Genomic DNA, 22,494 nt, shown 5'->3' with positions numbered 1-22,494 from the left:
GTTTGGAACGAAGAGAGGCCGAAGTTACTGGAAAGCTCATGCTTCCGAGTCTGCAAAATCCCTGGCCAGGAAAGCACAACTTTTCCAACACCCCATTTTAATATCGTGCTAAAGCCATCGACGCTGTTAAAACCCCGGAGTTAAATATGATCCCCTCCCCACCCCCAGGCCCTTTCCCTCTTAGGTTAGTGTTTGGGGGTCACGGAGGGGGCTGGAGCTTGGCCCCAACCTCCGAACCGCTGCCAAGGGCTTGTAATACAATCTCTCCCCGTTTGAAGGGTAACTCGGTGTCAATTGCGTTTGCCGTCCACCAGAAAAAGTAAGCATTTGACTTCCGCTCGGTCTGTGCGGACTGATGAGATGTAGGCAATCTGTTTCTGGCAAGGGGGAGAGATCGTTTTCCCAAACGGCACCGAGAGGAGCCATCAGAGAAGTATGAAGAGGGGCAGTGCGGCGGGAGCTGCTGCCTGTGCCGCCGGGCTGCTGGGGTGCGGACCGCTGCTGCCGCAGGACCTGCTCCGGGAGGGGGCCGGGCCCCAGACGCTGCGGGAGCCGAGCCGGGAGCCCGGGCGCCTCTGAGAGCCGCCAGCCGCCAGCCGCCAGCTCCGGACGGACGCGGGGGTGAGCGGGGCGGGCGCAGCCCTCCCAGCCGCCGCAGCGTGCGCGCTCCGCAGCGCGGGGTGGCGGGAGGCCCTGCTTGCGGAGACTGCGGGGGCAGGGGGTCGGGGGGGGCAGGGGGAGGTGTTGAAAAATAACCCCGAGGACCTGGCCGGGAGGGGTGCAGAGCCGCGGACGGCTGGCCGGGCTCTGGCGCTGAGTGGGTGGTCACCGCAGTGGGCGCCTCTCTGATTCACGGGACACAACCATGTGTTCCTCATCCCTATTGTGGGCCAGCCCCAGCGACCGCGGCGCGAAAAGCCCGCTGGGCCGGCTCAGCCAACCAGGGACAGAAGTGAGGGCTTCTAATTAGCACATGGATGATGAATGCACGCGGACGCAGCCCTGCACCGGGTCGCCGTGATGCGGGCTGTTGTTGGGGAGGGGGAGCGGAGTGGGGATTGATCCTGAATGTTTTGCTTGAGTCAGAAGGCCACGATGGGAAGGAGGAGGGTGACACGTGTGATTTGGGGTGAACCTCTGTTTCCCTTGATGAGTTTGACAGAGTTGAGCTGTTCAAAGTGGACAAACAATGGCTAGCCTGTGACTCAAAGCCCCTTTGGGAATAATTCGCGCAGCATTGTTCTCTTTTGAGTCCACAGTGCAGGGTTTTGGAATCTGGAATTGTCTGGGGAGCAGAGGAGACAGCTCTGTTTTGAAGGCATTAATTATTTTTGGCAAAATTACATTGTATCAGCCCAGTGAGGTACATTGCCAATAACCTAGCCCAGCCATCCGCAGTTTCTACTGTTTGAAAGGAGAGGGAGCAAAGGCTGGGCTTAATTAACCATTGTTTTCCACACTCCAGCACAGTTGGGGGTGGGGTGGGTTGCTCAGTACTTTCCTCCAGGTAACCTTTTTGGAAATCAAAACCTGTACCCTCCCCACCTTCTTCCTCTTCCTCCTCTCCCCTCCTTCACCTTCCTCCTCATATATAGAGATTTGCAAAACTTTTCTGTCCCTCTTGCAAACCCCGCCCTCTCCGCAAGAACCCTCTCCAACAAAGCTAGATCAGTTGTGTATGGGAGTCTTATGCCGAGGAAATAAGATCTGCTTGTGCACAGGAACACCCATTTGGCCTCCCAGTGTTAAAATAAAGGCCCAGGCAGGTCGGATGTGCCAGCCGGGCAGGGGAAGTCCACCTTTCCTCTCCACCTGTCCCCTGAGATTCACAGAGGCAAGGCTGAGAACAAGCCCTTGTGCTCATTGCTTCTTTCCCCCCAACCTCTGCGCTGTGTGGACACTGATTAACTACAGCTGGGATCTAGTGTGCCCAGCCTGTCTTTGAAATCCATCAATGAGTTCCTTCTCGAGGAATGCTCCCCCCTAACTGTGGAGGGGGAGGTGGTGGCCGTGGTGGTCCTCTCCAACATGGGCATCCTGGTTCTGACTGCCTAAGAGAAGGTAAGGGACAGATGCTGAGGCGTGGGACCTTGTAGCCTTCACCCATGGCTCTCTGAGTGGGCTCTGAATCTGAAAGGTAGCTTGGATTTCAGCCTGTATGCTACTACACTTCGAGCTTCTTTCTTTACTTTGCGGCTCAACACCATACTTTTGTGAGGTGGTCTATGCTTTATTGGGAAACAAATTCACTTGGCAAAACTTATTTCACCTGGTGCAAAAGGTCAGGTGGTTGCCACTGAGTTTCCTAGTCTCTTGCTCAGGAATCTTAGTTAAAACTTAAACTTGCAGGGGTGAAATGTCAGGTCTTTCTTATATTAATCCTAAGGATGGGAGGCAAGATTTTAAAATTCTGTTTCAAGGCTGTGGAGTCTGCATTCATAGACTTCTGGAGCCTTTGGAAGGCCAAAGTTACCTCGGCTGAAACCAGATAAGGAGGCTCTAGCAATTCGTGTGCAGAGGGAGTTTGTTGAGATTGCAGCTGATGTTAAGGCTATTTTGGTATCTTTGTGGTTTAGATATGGAGGCACAAATAGGATCCCACTGTTTCTTTGCATTTCTCCTGAGCAACTACCAAGGTTTTCTACTCAATGTTTTCTGATTAGAGGAAATACCTGGGGGGAAGGTAAAACATATCTCTTGTCAAAATGAGTAAGATGCATGTAATTTTTGTCTTAAACATTTTCAGGATCAATTCAATAGAGCTTTTGCTAATGCTCTCCCCTTATATGAGAGAGAGAGAGAGAGAGAGAGAGAGAGAGAGAGAGAGAGAGAGGAAAACTGGTAGCTCTCAATAACATTATAGTTAAGAAAAACAGAAATCTTTGCATTACAAACAGCATATAAAAAACAAAATCTCATGAAGTGAGGTTTGCCTAATCAACTTGGATGAAATTTTGCTGGAAGTCTTTAAATATTCTAATTGACTTATGAATTTCAGGTGGTTTTCTATTCAAATTATGTTCCAAGTTAATCTGGTAGGGGTCCAGAAACTTGTACTAAATTGTTTGGAAAAGTGGTCTAGTAGAATTAAAAAAGAAAAAGAAAAAGAAAAAAATTGCTAATGCCATAGAAATCAGTTCCCACAAGGTCTTAATATTTTGGTCATGATTTAAGAATTATTATCACAGGCATATCATTAGTTGATTCAAGACAAATCACCATGGGTGATTTGAAAGATTCTCGGAAGAAAGTTAGATACGAAAAATTCTCTGAGGAGAGTTAGCATTACTTGAGATTGGGCACCAGAAGGATAGGATACTTGTAATGACTCTGTGGCTACATAGCCTTGTTACATTGGGAAAAATATTTTAGGACTACAATCATTTATTAAGAATCAGGAATTTGACAAAATGTAAATCTTCTAATGTCCATTTAAAATTTAAAGATGTTATGACATAATTAGGAAAACTACTGAGTGTTGTTTTGACTTTATGCTTGGTGCTTCTTTCATCTGTGGACAAGTTGTTCCCCTTAGCTAGAAGTGGAGGTCCACTTATTTACAAGATCTAGAACTACTTTTTTGATTAAATTTTGAGCTTTCATTTTCTGATTAGACCCTTAGGTTAAGCTTTGCTTTCATGACATTGGTCGAGAATATGTAGCATTGTAGAGAGATTATTGGTGAGCTAAAATGAATCACATAGGAATGAAGAACTCAGAATGGTGAAAGAGCCATCCTTGGTTGTCAATTCTTTGAGTCTAGCTTGAAAGATACCATTTTCTCCTTCCAGATTTTGGGAGGGTGTTTGGCCTGGGGTATTGTTTGTTTGTTTGTTTTAAACTTTAAAAGGTAGTGTTACTGGCCTATGAATGTTGTTTCTTTATTGTTTCACACCCCAAACACACAAAATGGACTAGATAGAAGTGAGGTCAGTGCTGCAGATGAGAACAAGGTGGCCTTTAGGGTGGAGACCCTTCACTGTGAATTCATTAGCATTCTTTGTTTTAAGTGGCCACAGTTAAGGAGTATGTGCAGGGTAGGGAAGGTGTGTAGTGACATCCTCTCACATTTATTTTGGGAGGTCTAGCATTCTCCTATCTTAATAACTTATCTTTAACTGGTGTTAAAAATTGAGTATAATTTGTTAACAAAATTTGTTTTTAAAAATACATGTAAACTCATTTTAGAGCTCAACATTTCATTCATTTTTAAATTTTCCAATATTTATGATTTTATTTCATCAGTACTTTGTTTTCATTTCTCTTCATTACCCTTTGTCTTCTCTTAGTGATTTAAAGGCCTACAAAACATTCCTACTTTGTTACAGAATTGCTTTTCTTTTTAAAATAAGCTAATGGGAGTTTCATGCTGGCATACTAGATTTAGCTAGTATTAATTGAATATGAAATATATGCCAACACTGACATAAATATTTAATCATAAAGATTATATTTGAGATGTTAGCCTCCATTGTACATACTGAAGAACTCAGGTACAAAAACAAAAAGTCTCAAAACTAGAATAGAATAGCTATTAAGTGGATAGTTAATAGAGTTAGTATTTGACCCCAGGACTTCTGATTCCAATTCTGAAATTCCAATTATTATTCATTAACTAGGCTTTTTAGTGGAATCTCATAGCAGACAATAATGATATGTTTATCTTATTCTTATTTTTTTCTTTCCAATCTGTTTTCTATGCAATATTGCAATGCATTTTTTTATAACATGTCAACAAGGTCTAGAGATAGACCAGAAACCATGTTGGTCATAATTAAAGCACAACTCTAGGTGGTGTGAAAGGACTTTATCTTCGGAGTTAAAACTATGAGGTCTTCAACTAGGATTCTGGAGCCACAGACTAAACAGAGTCTTTAAACATATGATATTTTACTTACGGAGTCATTCATTCTTTCTTCTTCCCCTGGGCTAGTTCACGTCTCATCATACTCATAATGGTTATTCCAGAACCACTTCTATGGAAAGAAAGAAAAAAAATACACATTCTTTGAAGAATTCTGTATTAAGTTTCTGCATGTTTTTTGCTTTAAAATTTATTTTTCTGAATTCCAAATCCTGAGGGTTGAGTTGTCCATTTTTAGATAGACCCATAAACCTTGGAGAAGCCATAGTGTAGAGGACTCAAGGCAGCATTTGAGTCCTCACTCCACTTTCCAAAGCTATTGCCTTTGTTTAGTTCTTACTGAAATCACTTATCAAGCTTTTTACATATTTACATCATATGAATTTTAATGGTAACATCTTTCAGTGTTTTGATATAGTATACCAAAAAAAAGTGTTTTTTGGTCTCCCAAACTTTAACTTTGTTCTTCAAGTCTAGTGAATCATTAATCATTTCACTTCCCATCTTTAAAAGCTACCCCTTGGCATCGCTTGTGGTTTTTGAAAACTTTTGAATGCCTTCAAAAGATCAGAAATGATCTTTTTGTTTTGGTTTGTTCTTTGTGATTTAATTCAACTCATCCACACTGATTAAACATTTGTTAAAAATTATAAATTATAAAAAGGCTACAACCTGTAGTGATCTTTTTATGTCGGTAATATAAATTTGTTTGACTTTTGTTCACCCCATTTTAATCATTTCAATGGGAAACTATTCACCATGGAATAATTCTTCCACACTCCTGCGAGCTGGGTTCATTCCCATGTTTCTTATTCATGTCTCGGCCATATCTAAATCCAAGACCTCCATGTAGTGGCTGACTTTCAGCTGAACCACAGATGGTGATTTAAATTATGAAAAAAAAGCTTCAATTTGGATTGAAATCCTCATTTTTTTTTCAAAAGGGACTTAAACACAGTTCCTATCCATGACAGCGACTTTTAAGTGCCAACCTATTTGGCATGTGTTTACTTGCTTATCTTCTATTGCATGTTGATGACCCACTAAGCCTTCTTTATCTCATTTTAACCTCCTGGTAAAATAAAACTTTTTTAATGGTTTGCATAGAATTTTGATCATATACAAAGCAGCGTAACAAAAATTGCTTAATTACTCCCACTGTTTTTACTTCATGATCATCTATAAATATTAGGAGATAGTTTGAATTACACGTCTGGCAAAATACAGGGCAGACTCCATGAGAAATAAATGTGCCACTGTCAAGAAAATAAAAACTTCACTGTTTAGAAGTATTGAGGGGAAGGATTGTGTCCCTCTGACTCATTGAAACTGTTACATGCCATTAGGCTTACTGTAAACTATCCCTTGATGAATTCTTTGTTGGACAATGAGCTTAAGAATCCGAGGTGTCTTCTTGCTTTTACTGAGCAGAATAGGACTCTGATGTTTAAATGGAAGTTGCAGAGCACATAATAGGATGTAGCTAAAGTTACTGACCTACCACATCTCACTTTCAGGAAAGTAGTGGGAGAGATTGTGTCTTGAGAAGAAAGGCATTTTAGAGGTAACCCTTTTAAGATTTCAATTAGTTATTTAAATATATGAATCATGTGCTTAAATGTAATATTACTTAAATGTTTGTTTCTGAGGCCAGCTAGCCTATAGGAATCCTAACCAGCTACAGGGAGAGGTTTTGTTTTCCTGGGACTAGACCTATTTTTTCAAAGAGCTGGGGCAAAAATGTTTTGGGTTTCTGATATATAATGACAGGATTTGGAGAAAATTTTAGGATTTTGTGTGAATAATGTGATGATTAACCACAAAAGAATAGGCAATGATAATGTTCTGGTTTCTATAATGATAATTTAGTAACATATGTTTCACATTTGCACTGGTTTACTATGGCTAACTAGATATGGAGAGATTTATAAAAACATGTTTTCAAAGAAAAATTATGGTCCTTTCTTTTTGCAAAAATTACTCAAAGGCATAATTGTTTAGAAATGCATTTGTTTGTGCTTTTCAATTACATATTTACGACACCTTTTAGGTGTTTATGCTCCAGCTGTCTTTTCTAATACTACAGCAAAATGTTTGGGAGATGTTCACATTTGACATTTTTCTAAACACCGATATCTAATGTTTTCGAGAGCAGTCTTTAAAAGACAACAATTATCCTATGCTAAGAGAATTTGACTTTGAGATTAACTAGAAGGGAATACTATATAACATTTCAAAGAATAAAACTGACAAGAGTATATGTACATTTGTATTGGTAACTTTAAAATACTATAATTATTGAAATATAGCTGAAAACTCCATTATATCATAAATCTTACCTCTTGCCAATGTATTTTCATTTTTTGTTCAGTTATGCATTTAGTTACTTCATATGCACTATTTGTGTGCATAATAGAGACCTACACATTGTTAAATTTATGAGCTTCTTACCTTAGCTGCTTCAATGTTACTTCTATAGTCTTAGGTCCTATAAGTAATGCATACGTAAGTGCTACCTTCAAGGCCAAGTATATATTCAAACAAATTTTCTACAACCCACCTAGGAGACTGTGATACCCATGAGGTGACCAGGTTAATGAAATCAACTTTTATTTTGTAGATTTAAGATACTTAATCACTTCTACTCAAAAGATGGTTGCAAACAAAACCTAGGATGCAAAACACATAAAGTGAAAAGACACAAAGTAAGACAAAAGAAAAACTTATGGCAGTATTTGTTAGAATACTGGGTTATATTATGGTTATATTTTGTAAAATGTGTCGTTCTGGAAAGAATATGAAGACCCAGGTTTAAGGCTGACTGTGCCATAATCTAGCTGTATGATCTTGGTTAAGTCACTGATCCTATCTGGTTTTTATTTTCATTAACTGTGAAATGAGAAAAGTATAGTAGGGACTCTTTAAAAACACCTCTTCCCCTGTTTCCCCCCCAGTTCTCTGAACTGTAAATCCATGATTGCTCAGGCATCTGCAAAGAACCAAGTACTATGCTTAATCCCATAGGTAATAGTTTTAAGGGTAGTGACCATATGTTTACAATAAATTGTGCAAACATTGTCACTGCTAGCACTCATTCCTAAAGTTCTGTAGAAAACTATGGTTTAAAAAATTAAGCCAAACAATGGGGATTTACAATTTGGATGCTGAAATTTTAATCAACAACTTTGATTGGAATTTCTTGTCTTAGAAATGGGCTCTAAATATGATGTTTGACACAAGCTTAGTGCTAGCTGTTTGATATTTCTCTTTGACCTTTGATTGCTGCTATTTTCTACCAACTGGCTCTCAGCAGTGATAGGACCAGAAAATATAAAGCAAATACTGTTTCCTGGGGGTTAATAATTAATAACCCGACCTTTCATGAAAATCTCTATGGATCTGGTTCCTTACTTTGTCATTGGCAGCAAGATGTTAACAAGAGAAGTCTGTATAAAAAGCAATTGCTCTTTTGTTTCCCAAACAGGTATTACAAGTGGATAAATAATGTGCACTGCTCTGAGCCCAAAGGTACGCAGTGGACCTGGCCTCTCTGATATGCATCAGTATAGCCAGTGGCTGGCCAGCAGACATGAAGCTAATTTGCTACCGATGAAAGAAGATTTGGCCTTGTGGTTAACCAATCTATTAGGTAAGGTTATAAGATATCATTTTGTGAGCAAAGATAACAGGGTTGTTTTTTTGTGTCTCTCCCCCCCCCCCCCCATATAGTGTCCTTCACCTAAGCATGTGACAGAACCTTGGAAAGAAAGATTTCATTATTTGGGTTTTGCATCTGGGAAACCTGAAGCATGTGGAAAATTTAAATGAATTTCCCAATGTCTCTCCCATTAACGGTGCTTAGTACTTCCAATATCATGCCTCGAAATGTGGAAATATGTGGTCAAATTGCTTATTTCATCTATATGCCGATCTGATTTACTTTTCACTTTTCTTTTATGCAACGGACCAACCTGACCTATTCTTTGGACATTGCACCCAGGCCATAGTCTGTGAAATCTGACTTCTAAAGCTAGATTGCTTTGCCCTACATTTATAGCACACCTTCTAAAACTGCTGAATACCCAAACTCTAGAATGAACACATCTATCCTTTGTCCAAATGAGCTGACTAGAGTCATCTAACCTTGAGCTAAAATTTTTCTGTTCTTTTCACTTCTGTTTTTAGCTACTCTTCCAAAAGTACTATGTCTGAGAAAAAGGCTACCTCATGCTAAGGCTGTCTCTTTTTAAATTCTTATTGTGCTGGCATAGTCATAGGATAAAATTTCAACCATGTGCATTTTTTAACCATGTACATTTAAAGGGTCAGTATATAGAACAGCGGTTCTCAACCTGTGGGTCGCGACCCCTTTGGGGGTCGAACGACCCTTTCACAGGGGTTGCCTAAGACCATCGGAAAACACATATATAATTACATATTGTTTTGTGATTAATCACTATGCTTTAATTATGTTCAATTTGTAACAATGAAATTGGGGGTCACCACAACATGAGGAACTGTATTAAAGGGTCGCGGCATTAGGAAGGTTGAGAACCACTGATATAGAGAAACACCCTTTTTTTCCAATCGTTTTTCACAGAGAACAAAATTGATTTATGACCCGAGGGAAGGACCCTTATAAACGTAAGATATAAGAGTTTAATATCGAGTAAACATATTATTTGTATGATACTTTATCATCTGCAGAAGGGATTCCACCAACATTATTTTATTACTTAAAGAGAAACTAAAGAGCTTAGTGAGAAGCACCCTGTCCCCCTGAAATCTTAGTGAAGTTTGGAAAGGTTTTAGCACATTTTAGCCAGATTTTCCTTTCATGTACCATGGCTCAGGATTTTTCATGGCTTTTTTTCTTTTTCTCACTGTGCATACACTAGTTTGACAATTCTCTGTAGTGTAACCAGAGCTACTGCATATGCATATGCATGTCGTACTTTCACAAGGACACCCGACCAAAGGGCCAGGACAGAGATGCAGAAGGCTTTCTGAGAAGACCCTTCACCATGCTATGGAGCTGTGTCCACTAGAAGGAAGAGGCTACCTACCCCCTTTTGTAATTCATCCATGCAAAGGAGGAACTTTTATCTCCATCTCTGAAGACAGCTCAAAGTTAATAATAAATGACTAGTGTAACAATCATGAGTGAACCTTGGAAGGACAAACATAAAGAGAGGAAATCCACCTGCTCTCTTCAGATATGGGCTTTCACCAATACGGCAGTACAGAATGGAGGGTAAGAGAATAGGCTTGATTAGGGACTGCCTGTGCTTGAACCGCAGAACTGCCACTTACTACCAAGATGATATTGGGACAGAAAAACTTCCCCTCTCTGTGCCTCAGTGCCCTCATGTGTAATGTGGGAATAATAGTCGTGCCTACTTTGTAAGGTTGCAATGGGATTACATGACGAAAATAGGTATGCTATTTAGAAAGTGCCTGACATATTGTAAATACTCTGTGTTGTTGTTATTCCAATTATATAGTTTAGTGATACTGTTAATTTTGTGGATACATTTATTTATTGAACAAATACTTGAGTGTGCAGCAGCATATAGTATTAGTTTAGAAAATATCAACACTGGAGTCAGAAAGCTTGAATTCAAATCTCGGTTCTACCACCTGCTAGCTCTGTGATGCCGGGCAAGTGTCTAAATGAAGCATGCCTCTGTTTTGTCATCTGTAACTTAAGTATAATACTAGTATCGACCTCATAAGATTGTTGGCAATTTGAATGAGATGATCACATTTAGAACAAAGTCTGGTGCATAGTAATCAGCTAGCTATAGTAAATACGTGCTGTTGTGATACTTGTGGTCCAGATGCAGTCTGCTAAGTACTGGAGGGAGGAGTGGTGATTAAAAATAAACAGAGTGCCTGTTCTTAGAAATGTTGCAGCAGATTGAAAAGGAAACGTTAAGTAAGTAATTAAATAATTCATTAATTGGGCTTATTATAAACACTGAAAGATACAGGTTGTAATAAGAGGTGGGAGAGGGGCAAAGGATTGCAGGACTTAGGGAAATCTTCTTTAGGGAGTCTAATGTTTAAACTGAGGACCAAAGAATGATTAATAGACAAAGTATGTGAGAAGAGCCTGGTTAGAGGGAATGGTTTGTACTGAGGTAGAAAGGAGTTTGGTACATTGGAAAAACTGAATCAAGACTAGGGTGAACAGTGCAGATCAAGAGAAGGCGAGTTCATGACACATGTAGGTGCTAGATTATGTTAAAAAACATTATAATTTATTGTATGATCAGTGAGGAGCCATTGAGGTTCCAGATAGAGGGAGATGGTGATTCATTAGATTATAGGCTGATTATACAGGTATGGTCCAAGGTCCCATGACCTGTCATCAAAGCCATTTTATTTGGTGAATGTGATCATTTACAAAGCAGCTTGATCAGTGTGAGCAGCCCAAGACAGCCTCAAAGAATAGAGAGTCAGTATGTGTAATGGAAAGATCCTTGGAATAAAAATCAAGAGACCTGGCTCCTAACAGGACGTCAGGAGACCTGGCTCCTAACAGGATGTCAGGAGACCTGGCTTCTGGTTCTGGCTCTGCCACTCAGGAACCTTGCCCAGAGTCACTCAGCTATCTTTTCTGGGCTCCGTGTCCTCAACCATAAAGCGAAGGGGTTACAGACGATCTCTAATGTCCTTTCCAGCTCCAAAAGTGTACGTTTCCAAGAAATCCATCTCTTGAGACCCAGTTTGAGATCATCAATATGCATCAACAAGGGAACATAATTTACATAAATGAATAATCTTTATTTTAAAGAATCAGACTATTTTTTTTTATGCTAGCAGTTGGTAACACAAATGCAACTAATGGCTTAGGAGATTTTCTCAGAAAAGGAATCTTAAAAGAATCTCAAGATACAGTAAACTATTACCTTGCATTGACTTAAATTAATAGAAGTAGATAGATGGTAGACCTCAAGTGAATAGCCTTATGGCAACTTAAAAAGTAGAACAATAACTTGACATTATTTGAAAGTGGTAAACCACTTGGAGATAAGAAAATATGTACTAAAATGGTGATGGTATGAAGGGGGGAAAAACAATATGGCTTAGTTTAGAAGATATTTTTATAACATATATTAGATACGTTTAGAATTCACATATTTCAGAAATGAAGTCAGTAAAGTACACTTTAAAATTATATTTACTGGCCATTTTATCACTTCAGAAATATTTTCAAATTTATGTTAGTAACTCTTAATTCTTGCTTTGTATGTACTTGAAAGTTAGAGATACCTTAAAAGTAGTTAGCTCCAAAGTTGATGCTGTCTTTATATAACATATCTATTTTTTTTTTTGGTGAGGTAGAAATTCACATTCTACATTAAATCTTTTAATTATATTTTTACCATTGTGATATAGAACTTGTGGAAAGGCTTTCTACTTCTTTTTAGTAATGCTTGATTAAATTGTAACATTTTTCTTTTTATGCCCTTCAAAAGGAGCATTAATGATGGTCTAAATTCAGATATTTCTGGTCCTTCATATGAAATATCAAGTGAAAGCTGTAGTTTCTTAAAGAACACTCAATTTGAATTTAGATATTTCTGCTAGATAAAAAATATTTGATAGAGAAGAAAATTATTTCATTGGTCCATAGACCAGTATTCATATTCATATCACATATGGAGGTTTAATACTATAAATTTCAAGTATATGATACTTAATCAGTTACACTAATACATACCACTTTACTTTCTTAGGCCTGGAATTAAAGGAGCAATAGCAAATTTTTAGATTAAATATTATTTATGTATAAGAACATAGACTGCCAGCTGTCTTGTAAAAAGTTAACTAAGATGAATAAATAGCAGTGGTAGTTGGGATTTGTTTATGGGATAGCACATCAATGTGATTCATAAGATCATCATGTAATATTTACTGACTACTCATATATCTTTGGAAATATCAACTGACCTTACTGAAAATAGTTTGTATAGTCCAAGTATATTTTTCAACAGCTGGCTCCATGGAGCAGTTTTATGGCCATTATTAAGAAAAAGCAGCTAAAGAATCCTGAATATCTCTTCATTCTTCACTATAAAAATGTTTCTTTGGCCATTGACCCCTATTATACATTAAATACAAACATTTCATCTCTATTTAAGACCTTCTGTTTTGTTATTATTGTTCATGAACTAGCTATTTTTTCCATTTGTTATTGATCTGCGTCCTTAGGACATATTTGAACATCAAATAATTATAAAAATAGCCCTAACCGGTTTGGCTCAGTGGATAGAGCGTCAGCCTGTGGACTCAAGGGTCCCAGGTTCAATTCTGGTCAAGAGCAGGTACCTTGGTTGCAGGCACATCCCCAGTAGGAAGTGTGCAGGAGGCAGCTGATCGATGTTTCTAACTCTCTATCCCTCTCCCTTCCTCTCTGTAAAAAATCAATAAAATATATTTAAAAAATAATTATAAAAATACATCTTGGAAAAAAACTTAATTGTCACTTTGAATAAACAACATGTTATTAAATTAACAGTATCAGATCATAGCAAAAACACCATTCAAATAGAAGAGGCATATTCTACAAATGTAATGATTATTGCTGGACTATTGAAAATTGTTGACTTAGCTTTGAAATGAATGTACTAACATACATGTTCTCAAATTGTTTATTTCACTTGTGTTTCTTTGTTTGAAAATGATGATCTACCTTTATCTTTAATTAGTATTTGTTTAATAACACTACATGAAATTACATGGGAATATGTTTTTGAGAAAAGATTATAGTTAAGTAGCAAATAAATAGACACTGTTCTTAAAGATTGTAGATCTTTAGCTGTAGGCATATGTGTTTCAATATATGTAGGGACTTTGAGTAAATCATAATATATATTACAAATCAAGTTTTGCTGAATTGATTTTATTCCCATTTAGAAATGCATTGTGACAATTGATGTTATGATGATTTCCCCCTTCTCTCTGACTTTCCACAAAAGAAAATTCAGTTGTTATATGCTTAATCTGACTGATATGTAATTTTACTTTACAAGTTATTTATAAAAATAACCAATTTCTAGCATTAAAATGTTAAGTGTCTACTTGATTCGTGTTGCTGCTGTCTAATGCAACTGCTGTCTAATAAGTTTTGAACAGCTTTCTTTACTTTTTGTTTTTCTTGAGGCCCTTTTACCAGAACTTTATCCTGCAGAGTTCTTATGTTCTTGACATAGTACATAAAAATTCCTTCGGAAAGGTGCCATCTTTTCCTAGTTCAAAAGTCTAAAGAATCAAGTTCATGTTCACAAGTTGACACCTTTCAGAGAAGTTACTGCCCATTTTTTTTTTTACTCAACTTTTCCAACAAAACCAGCTTTGTCTTGTCATGATATAAATGAAGGGTAGAGAGTTGGAATCACTGTCGGGCAAGTACTGATCTAGGGTTTCAGGATAGAATGAATCATTTTCTACCTCACAACCTTCAGATTTCAGACTCAAAACACTGACTAATTCGAGTTAAGACAGCAGATGAGTTCTTTTGAGTTCTTTAATTAGAAAAAACATCCTGAGATTGAGAGGTGAAGTGGAGTTTCAAGTAGAGTTGGATTCTATAGAATCCAACCTGTAGAAATAAAATATGCCAGTTTTCTTCTGCAGTAAATTAGGTCACATATCAGAACATGCCTGAATGACATTCTCAGCCATTCTCCAATTTACAAGGTGCACTGCTATTCATTTTTCAGTACTGCTATCACTATCTTCAGCCCTACGCTGTTTTTTTGTTTGTTTTTGTTTTGTTTTTTTTTTCCTGAAGGGCTTCCTGTGGAGTTTCTATAGTGAAAGAGACAAATGAGTTAGGGAGAGTGCATTGTAAAAGGAAATAGTCATATATTTAGCAAACATTTACTAAAGTAGAAGGGCATGGTGACTGAGCATACACTCTAAACCTAGAGTTAAAGAGCCAGATTCCTTGTGTGACTTTAGGCAACTTACATAATCTAAGTGTATCAGTTTTATCATCTGTGAAATTGATATAATGGTAGTACCCACATCACAGTTTTGTGAGCATATTAAAAAACATGAATGCATGTAAATTGCCTGGCATACAGTAAGAACTCAAGTGTTTAATGTCATTATTACATGCTATCATGTTTTTAGGAACCTGAATTTGGTACTACTAACTTACTGGGAGGAAAACATTCTTTCTCAGCAAAGTATAAGGTAAAAAGGCTTCTTTTTCCCCAGGGCGGCTCCATTTTAAAACACTAAAGGTTGATACTTAATCTTTATGGATATTATGGCAAGCATGTGTGTTGATTTTAGTTACTTGACAGATGCTTATTTCATATAATTGTGCCCGCCCTACTATTTTAATAGGAAGTGACCAATGGCATTTTTTAACCAAACTTCCTGATCTTTGTCTACTGGCAAGCTGTCAATCATGACTGAATTGATGGTGTGAAGATCAAAGTCAACAATATAAATTCAGGAAGTAAAGACATTACCTCTAGACTAGACTATTTTAGATTGAACTTCAGGTCAATAGTCTGTACAACCCAGTGAGGGTCAGTATGCCAAGAAAATTTAAATTAAATATTCATTGTCCTATCTTTTCCCAAACATATCAACAATGTGGAAGATGGGGCTGGGGAAGAAATGATTCTATGGTACAAGAATCCTACTGCTTCTAGTATTTATAACCTAAAGTCTCAAACCAGCTACACACATTAAATATCTGCTTCTAACAAAGATATTTAGCTTTAATGTATAATGTTTACTTGAGAAATTATAATTAGTTCATCACAGCCTGTTCTAATGGATTTGTCATAGTTAAATTCAGCTAATTTTATATTCTGTTTTTTAATACTTTTAATAAGAATGAGACAATATATCATGCATTACAAGAATTATGACTGATTTCTTACATACTACATTTTAATGTATATTTTATGATTCTTAATCTTTGGATGGAAAGTACATTACATATGATGGTTGTTAAAAATACTTCTCCATTTTGCATTTTTCCTTCATTTGAGGCAGCACATTTCAACTATAAAGTATGTAACAGTGTCTGCCTTAGCCAAAAATAAAAAGATAAAAAAATAAAAAAAATCTCACCTTTTGGAGCTATAAAATATACAGAATTGAAAGCTGACACCTAATATATTTTTCATTAGATACAGATGTTCAATGTAGATTCTTTCTTCAAGTATTCATGGAAATCAGGATAAAGAAAAATTAGAAAAATTTTCAGGTATAATGCATAAAGTAAAATTCATACCTTTTGGTAAGTTGATAGTAACTTTTTAATGAAAAACATTTTCTTTTTGTAATTTATAAATTCTTTAAAATATTATGATTATCTTGTCACTTAACATCATGAATAGAATCTCTAAATTGCCATAGAGCTTAATGAAATAAGAATACCTAAAAACCTCATCTAAGTGTAGAAAATCTTAAAACTAATACATATTTAACAATTTAAAGTTTACCTTTTTTTTACCTTGGAATTTAATTGCTAATTTTGAAAATATTTCTAATACAAATGTTGTGCACTGGGGGAAAGGGGGTCCCTCAGCCTGGCCTGTGCCCTCTCGAAGTCCAGGGGGTGGGCCTAAGCCAGCAGACGGACATCCTCCGAGGGGTCCTTATAGCACTCCCGCCACCACTACTGCACTTGCCAGCCGTGAGCCTGGCTTCTGGCTGAGTGGTGCTCCCCCTGTGGGAGCACACTGACCACCAGGGGGCAGCTCCTGCATAGAGCGTCTGCCCTCTGGTGGTCATTGCGCATCATTGTGACTGGTTGTTCCGCCGTTTGGTGGATTTGCATATTATCCTTTTATTATATAGGACTTATTTTTCATACTTGTCTGCAAAATAACTTTCTTGTTAGAAAATGCAGGCCAATATAGTGAATGCATGATACAAATTCAGTTGTGCTGGCTTTTTGTTCTTGAGATTATTACTTTAATTCCTGAATTGAGTTGAGCTTCATACAATCTATCTATCTATCTATCTATCTATCTATCTATCTATCTATCTATCTATCTATCTATGCAATGTATCCCCTCCGGAGTTCGACTGGGAAACCGGGAGTTTGCTCACTATGACTTGCGCTGACCACCAGGGGGTGGCCTGCAGCTGACAGCCAGAGAAGGAAGGCCCCGGCCAGCAGTTGGCAGCCGGTGAAGGAAGGCCCTGGCTGGCATCCGGAAGGCCCCAATTGGCCCTGATTGCCAGCCAGGCCTAGAGACCCTATCCATGCACAAATTTCGTGCACCCGGCCTCTAGTTTTGAATTAAGTCATTTTGAATAGGCTCTGTCTGTGGTGAGTAATTTGAGCTACTGATGTTTTGCCACCTGCAGAAGTCATTATTCTAACTGGGGGCTGAAATGTGAACTATCCAGTAGGGGAAAAAAGAACATTTTTAAAGAAAGTAATTCTCTTTCCCTTTTTAACTGCCTTTCCCCCAAATCTAAAAAAGAAAATCATTTCAAACAGATGTGTCTTGAAATACAAATATATTAGGTATTGTGAATTTAACTTTAAGCCAGTAGTTTATCTATTGTTCCATATGGGTTATATTTAAGTGTTCATGGATTTGAGCTGCATGCATTTTTCTTAAGATAAAGGTTAACTATGAGAGACTCAGTATAAAACTTTAAAATACTTCCTTTTATTTTGCCTTAAGCACTTTTCACAAAGATAGTACCCAATGTTTTCTCAGTTTCCCAATAGTTTATTTCTTCATCTGTTAATTCATGTGCTCACTGAACACATTTACTATGTGCCTACTATGTGAATAACATTATGTTTACCTTTGTAGGCGCGCACACACACACACACACACACACACACAGATACAGATTTACCTCAAGAGGTTTACAGTGTATTGAGGAAGACAAAAAATTTATACAAAACATATTACCAGCTACAGAAGTTTGATAATGCCAATGTGAGTGATACCCATGAGTATAACCATACAGAAAAGAGATCATTGTGAACTGGGAGAACCTTTTTCTGGATTTCTGATTAAAGGGCAGCTGGAACTTGGCCAGACAGATAGAAATAGGACATTGCAGGCAGGGGTCATGCCAGAATCAAAGCCCTGACAGCAGGAACTGGAAGATGGGCTAATGGAACTGTGAAGGCAGGGTGCAGACCACGGAGCAGAGTGTAAGGACGTTAGATTAGAAAGGTAGATTAGAGGATTTGGGAAGACCTTTAGATATTGGGTTAAAGTGGACATATTTTATATTTTAAGTAGAGACGAAGACTGGGGACTCTTCATAAAGATGAAGAAGGAGCCAGTGAGGGTGGTGTTTAGCAATAATAATTTTAGCAATGAGTGTGATATGTATTGGACAAAGAAGTTGAGGGTGCAAGGGATAGCTCTTGTTGCTAGAGGTTTAAGTATGGATCAGGACATTTTTTTTTATTAAGATGATGGCACAAGAAGCAGAAGGAAGCATGAATCTACAGGATTTGTCATTAATAACTTACAGGAAATTAAGGCAGGAAGATAAAATATTCTGAAATAGAGAATTATAGAACCAGGAATAGGAGAGAGCTTTGAGGGAGATGAGTTTAGGGGAGCATAGAAGAAAAACTTCAGTGGTTTTATAGGAGCTGGAGGAATAGCGCAATCAGGAGTGATAATTAAATGGTAAAGGGTTTCTTTAGGGTGTTACAAAAATGTCCTAAAGTTGTTTGTGGTGATGATTGCACAAGTCTGTGAATACAGTGTCAGAAGCCATTGAATTTTACACTTCAAATGAGTGAATTGTAAAGTATGTGAATGATATCACAATAAAGCTGTTATAAAAGAAAAAGGAAAATATGCTTTGGGAACATATGAGAAAGGAAAAACAATGGTTAACCAATTAAATGTCAGGGATGGACAGTTGTGAGTCATGTTCAGAAGAGCAGTAGAAGAAGCTGAGAGTGTAGTGAGGAGAGAATGGATAGAGATAGTGTGTGTTTACAGAGAGTTTATCAACAGCATTGATTTTACCTGTACATATTATCTCAATTGGGAAAACAAATGCAATGGGATTTAGAGATGTGGCTTTATGCATTGGCCATGCTATTAAACTAGCCAATGATGGTTGATTTTTGATAGATGATGGCTCTATTTCAAATTAAAGAGGAGAGCAAAGGCGTATATGTAACACAACATACCAGTCTGCTTTATGCCCTTGCCTTGCAGGCCCAAGTAATTGACTGGGCCACTGAGCAAATCTCAGATGCTAAGCTGTACAGTCATTGGTAGAAGCTGGTTCTTTGAGTTTCATTGACTGCTTGATTGCTAAATGGTGGGACTCTTTCACCCAGAATATCCTTTTGTCACTTTTAATATGAAATAAAACACGTATGCAGTTGAAACTATTTTATTCAAATGTAAAATGTTGAGATTCTTGTTACCAAAGGATAACATAAAACTCCAAAGGAATAATTCTTTCCTATCCCAGACAACATAACTCAGCTGGAATAGAAATGTTGATGATAAAACTATGTCAGATATGCTGCCATGAATTGTCACATTTGTGTTTGGGGCATGATTGTGCTTTTGTAATGCTTCTTCTGGTTATTTCAGGGAAGGAGATTACGGCAGAAACGTTTATGGAGAAATTGGACAATGGTGCCTTGCTCTGTCAACTTGCAGAAACTGTTCAGGAGAAATTCAAAGAGAGCATGGATTCTAACAAGCCCACGAAGGTAAAAAAGCCCGTAACTAAGGCAAAATAACTATTAGGATGTGGATCACACTTGTAGTTGCTTATGAGTTGAATTTATTTTGAGTGTTTCATTGAGAATGGATGCATTACTGTCTCTATTAACAACATGGTATTTGTTCTCTAGTTACATAAATTACATAATCCTTTTGGTAAGTCTAATTAAACAAAAGCTTATAGAAATTGACGGTGATTAGTGTGGTATACAAACTAGCCCAATCTGATGCACTGACTAAAAATTTAGCAGAGAAATAATACATGCCAACAGGCAATGAACAAAATCTAGTCAAGAAAGGCTTACTAAATAGGTCTTTGTTTTCAAGTAGATCATTATGGCAGAATATTGGAAAAAAATATTTGGAGTGGGTAACTTTTTGTTTGTTTTAAATAGGTAGAAGCATTGAATTAAGGACTTTGAACAAATTATTTTCTTTCTGACTCCTCAGATTTATTTTCCACATATTAATTCTAATATTCTTTTCTCTTATTGTAAACATGTAATAAAAGTGTGATGTTTGATGTTTTCTGAAGGAAAGAAGAGAGATGATACTTTTCTTAACTTTTAATAGAGAAATGAAAAAAAGTAAGGTTAAAATAATGTTAAAGTCAGCTTAAAATACAAATAAAAAACAACAAACTTTCTGCACTTCTGGCAAAATAGATAAAAGTGATTATTTATGTATAGTTTCTTTATGACTACTGAACTAAAACCCAAAGAGAAGATTAATCTTCCTAAAACACTGTATTTTTTTTTACAGTGCTATACTTAATTTGGGAATAATGTCCTATATCACTTTGTATAGTGCTGTATAATAATAAAATCGTAATGTGCTAATTAGACCGGACGTCTTTCCAGACGAAGCTAGGGCTGCACGGGAAGCCTGGGTCCCAGGTGCCGGCCAGGAGGGAAGTCCTGGTCCCGGGTGCCAGCAGTGGGGGGGGGAGGGGGGGGGGGAAGGAAGGCCTACTCTTACACAAATTTCATGCATCAGGCCTCTAGTATAATATGAAAGCCCCTCCATTTTTTTAATTTTAAAAGTGCCTCCTTGAATGTATTAATGTACTGGCTCCCAAATTTGCTGCACATTGGAATCACCTGAGTATCTTTAAAAATGACAGAAACCTGGCCTGAACATTCTGATTTAATCCCTATTGGGAGCAACCCGGGGATGTCTAAAAAGCTCCTCAGGTGATTCTAAAGTTCAGCAAAGTTTGGGTCCCCCTGCATTCATTTCTTCCTCCCCACCCTCCAATGCAGTTTAGATGCAGACTAAGTGATTTGTGCAAGATCAAGAGTAGATTCACTAAAACCCAGATAGTTAGGCTTACATTGAATATTTCCCATAGAGAACAAGGAGGCTTTCAAATTGGGTATACATAACCTGGAGGCCACAATATTAGTCTGTGTGTGTATGAGTGTGTGTGTGTGTGTAATTTCCTCCTTGGCATCTTGAAATGAGGGACAGTAGTGTCAGAGATAGATGAGCTGGTTACCTTCTCTGAATTAGTGAAACTATGTTGTGTGTAGAGAGATGTTAAAGCAGAATTAAAAAAAAAATCAACAAACTTGATCCCATCTAAATTGATGTCACAGGAAGCCCTTAGTAATTTTCTTCTAGCAACTTAAATCTCACATTTTCATACTCATAGCAATATTTTTAGTTTCCTTGCACGATAGTTAATGTGGGGATTTTACAGCTGTGTAAACACATTTGAGTAGGTAAGTTATGCTTGGTATGTGTGAAGCATGCCTGTGTTAAGAATTTTTCAAACACTCTAATATTTGAAAGAAAATTTAATAAATATGTGAGACAGTTTACATATTTAATATTTTAGTTATAAGTTCATGACTGTTTTATTCTATTCTGGCTTGATAAAATACCCTGAATGAAAATAATTATATTCTATCATATTTTTTTCTTTCCAGGCATCAATAGGTCAATAGAAAAAAATATGTAACCAATGTTAGCTATAGTATTAATTTTAACCTTTGCATGAAAGCGTTGCAGAGATTCTACATAATTAGGCAGTGTTGGTGGAAGCATTTAAGAGTAGTGTGCAGCAATTTAATTGTAATTAATTTACGTGCCATTCACTATAATTATAAATGTTAATATTCTTGGGGCTGAGGATCATTAAAGGCAAAAATCTAAACAAAAGTAATCTTTCTAATATCCTATCAGGATGAGAAAACCAACACAAGTGATAAGCCCAAGGTCAGGTTTTCTGTCCTTTGACTCTTAATTACCTGACTCAAAGTTGGCATGTCCCGACAGACAGAATAATTGTTATATTGATGTATGAACTTTCACTTCCTGGTCCAGATAGAATCCAAATGTATAATTCCTCTGTTCTTTTCCTACCAGTCATGACTTGATTTTTTTTGCATGATTCTCTCAACCACTCAGGCATCAAGATGGTGCAAGATCCCTAAAGTGTTCATCTCTCTCTTTTTCTTCTAACATTCTTCTCTGTTTGTCTCATTTATCTTGAGAGACTGCCCCAGACATCAGAGTTTCCCTGGGTTCAGAGCTTCCTTTGACTTCAAAGAGTCCTGGGTAGTTAGATCAGGTTTGAAGCACATGAAGAGGAAAGGGGAAAAAAAGAGAGAGAGAGAGAAGTTCTGTTATCTGGTAGAATGCTGCATTATGTTCCTAGGAAGGAACTGAACATTCACCATCTAAGTGTAGAATCTCGTCCTTGTTTGGCAGAAAGAACATCCTAGTCAGATAGAATGCCCACAGTACTGTTGCGCATCAAGAATAGCTAGTTCTCTGAGCTGTAAGATAACAATACCTCAGGATGTTGTACCATCCAGGAATTAAATTAAAGACATAAAGATTAAAGTTTTGCCCTTCAAATATCAATAATATGTTTTGTTTAGAGAATACCTTGTCAAGATTGAA

At 37.5% G+C, this 22,494-nt stretch overlaps 1 protein-coding gene across 1 annotated transcript in view; it reads left to right on the top strand.

The window, feature by feature from the left end:
• Positions 1 to 360: 360 nt before the first annotated feature.
• The window catches only part of GAS2 (growth arrest specific 2), a 127,244-nt gene continuing 105,110 nt past the window's right edge, over positions 361 to 22,494 (top strand). Inside the window, exons 1-3 of the mRNA XM_023758899.1 lie at positions 361 to 621; positions 8,349 to 8,513; positions 19,450 to 19,571. Of these exons, the coding sequence (XP_023614667.1) occupies positions 8,369 to 8,513; positions 19,450 to 19,571 (267 nt within the window). The 5' untranslated portion in view covers positions 361 to 621; positions 8,349 to 8,368. The remainder of the gene's footprint in view (positions 622 to 8,348; positions 8,514 to 19,449; positions 19,572 to 22,494) is intronic.

This window comes from Myotis lucifugus, unplaced genomic scaffold, assembly GCF_000147115.1.
Source record: "Myotis lucifugus unplaced genomic scaffold, Myoluc2.0 scaffold_143, whole genome shotgun sequence".
Taxonomy (NCBI): domain Eukaryota; kingdom Metazoa; phylum Chordata; class Mammalia; order Chiroptera; family Vespertilionidae; genus Myotis; species Myotis lucifugus.
The sequence above is the reverse complement of the archived record's forward strand: the minus strand, read 5'-3'. Positions and strand labels throughout refer to the sequence as shown.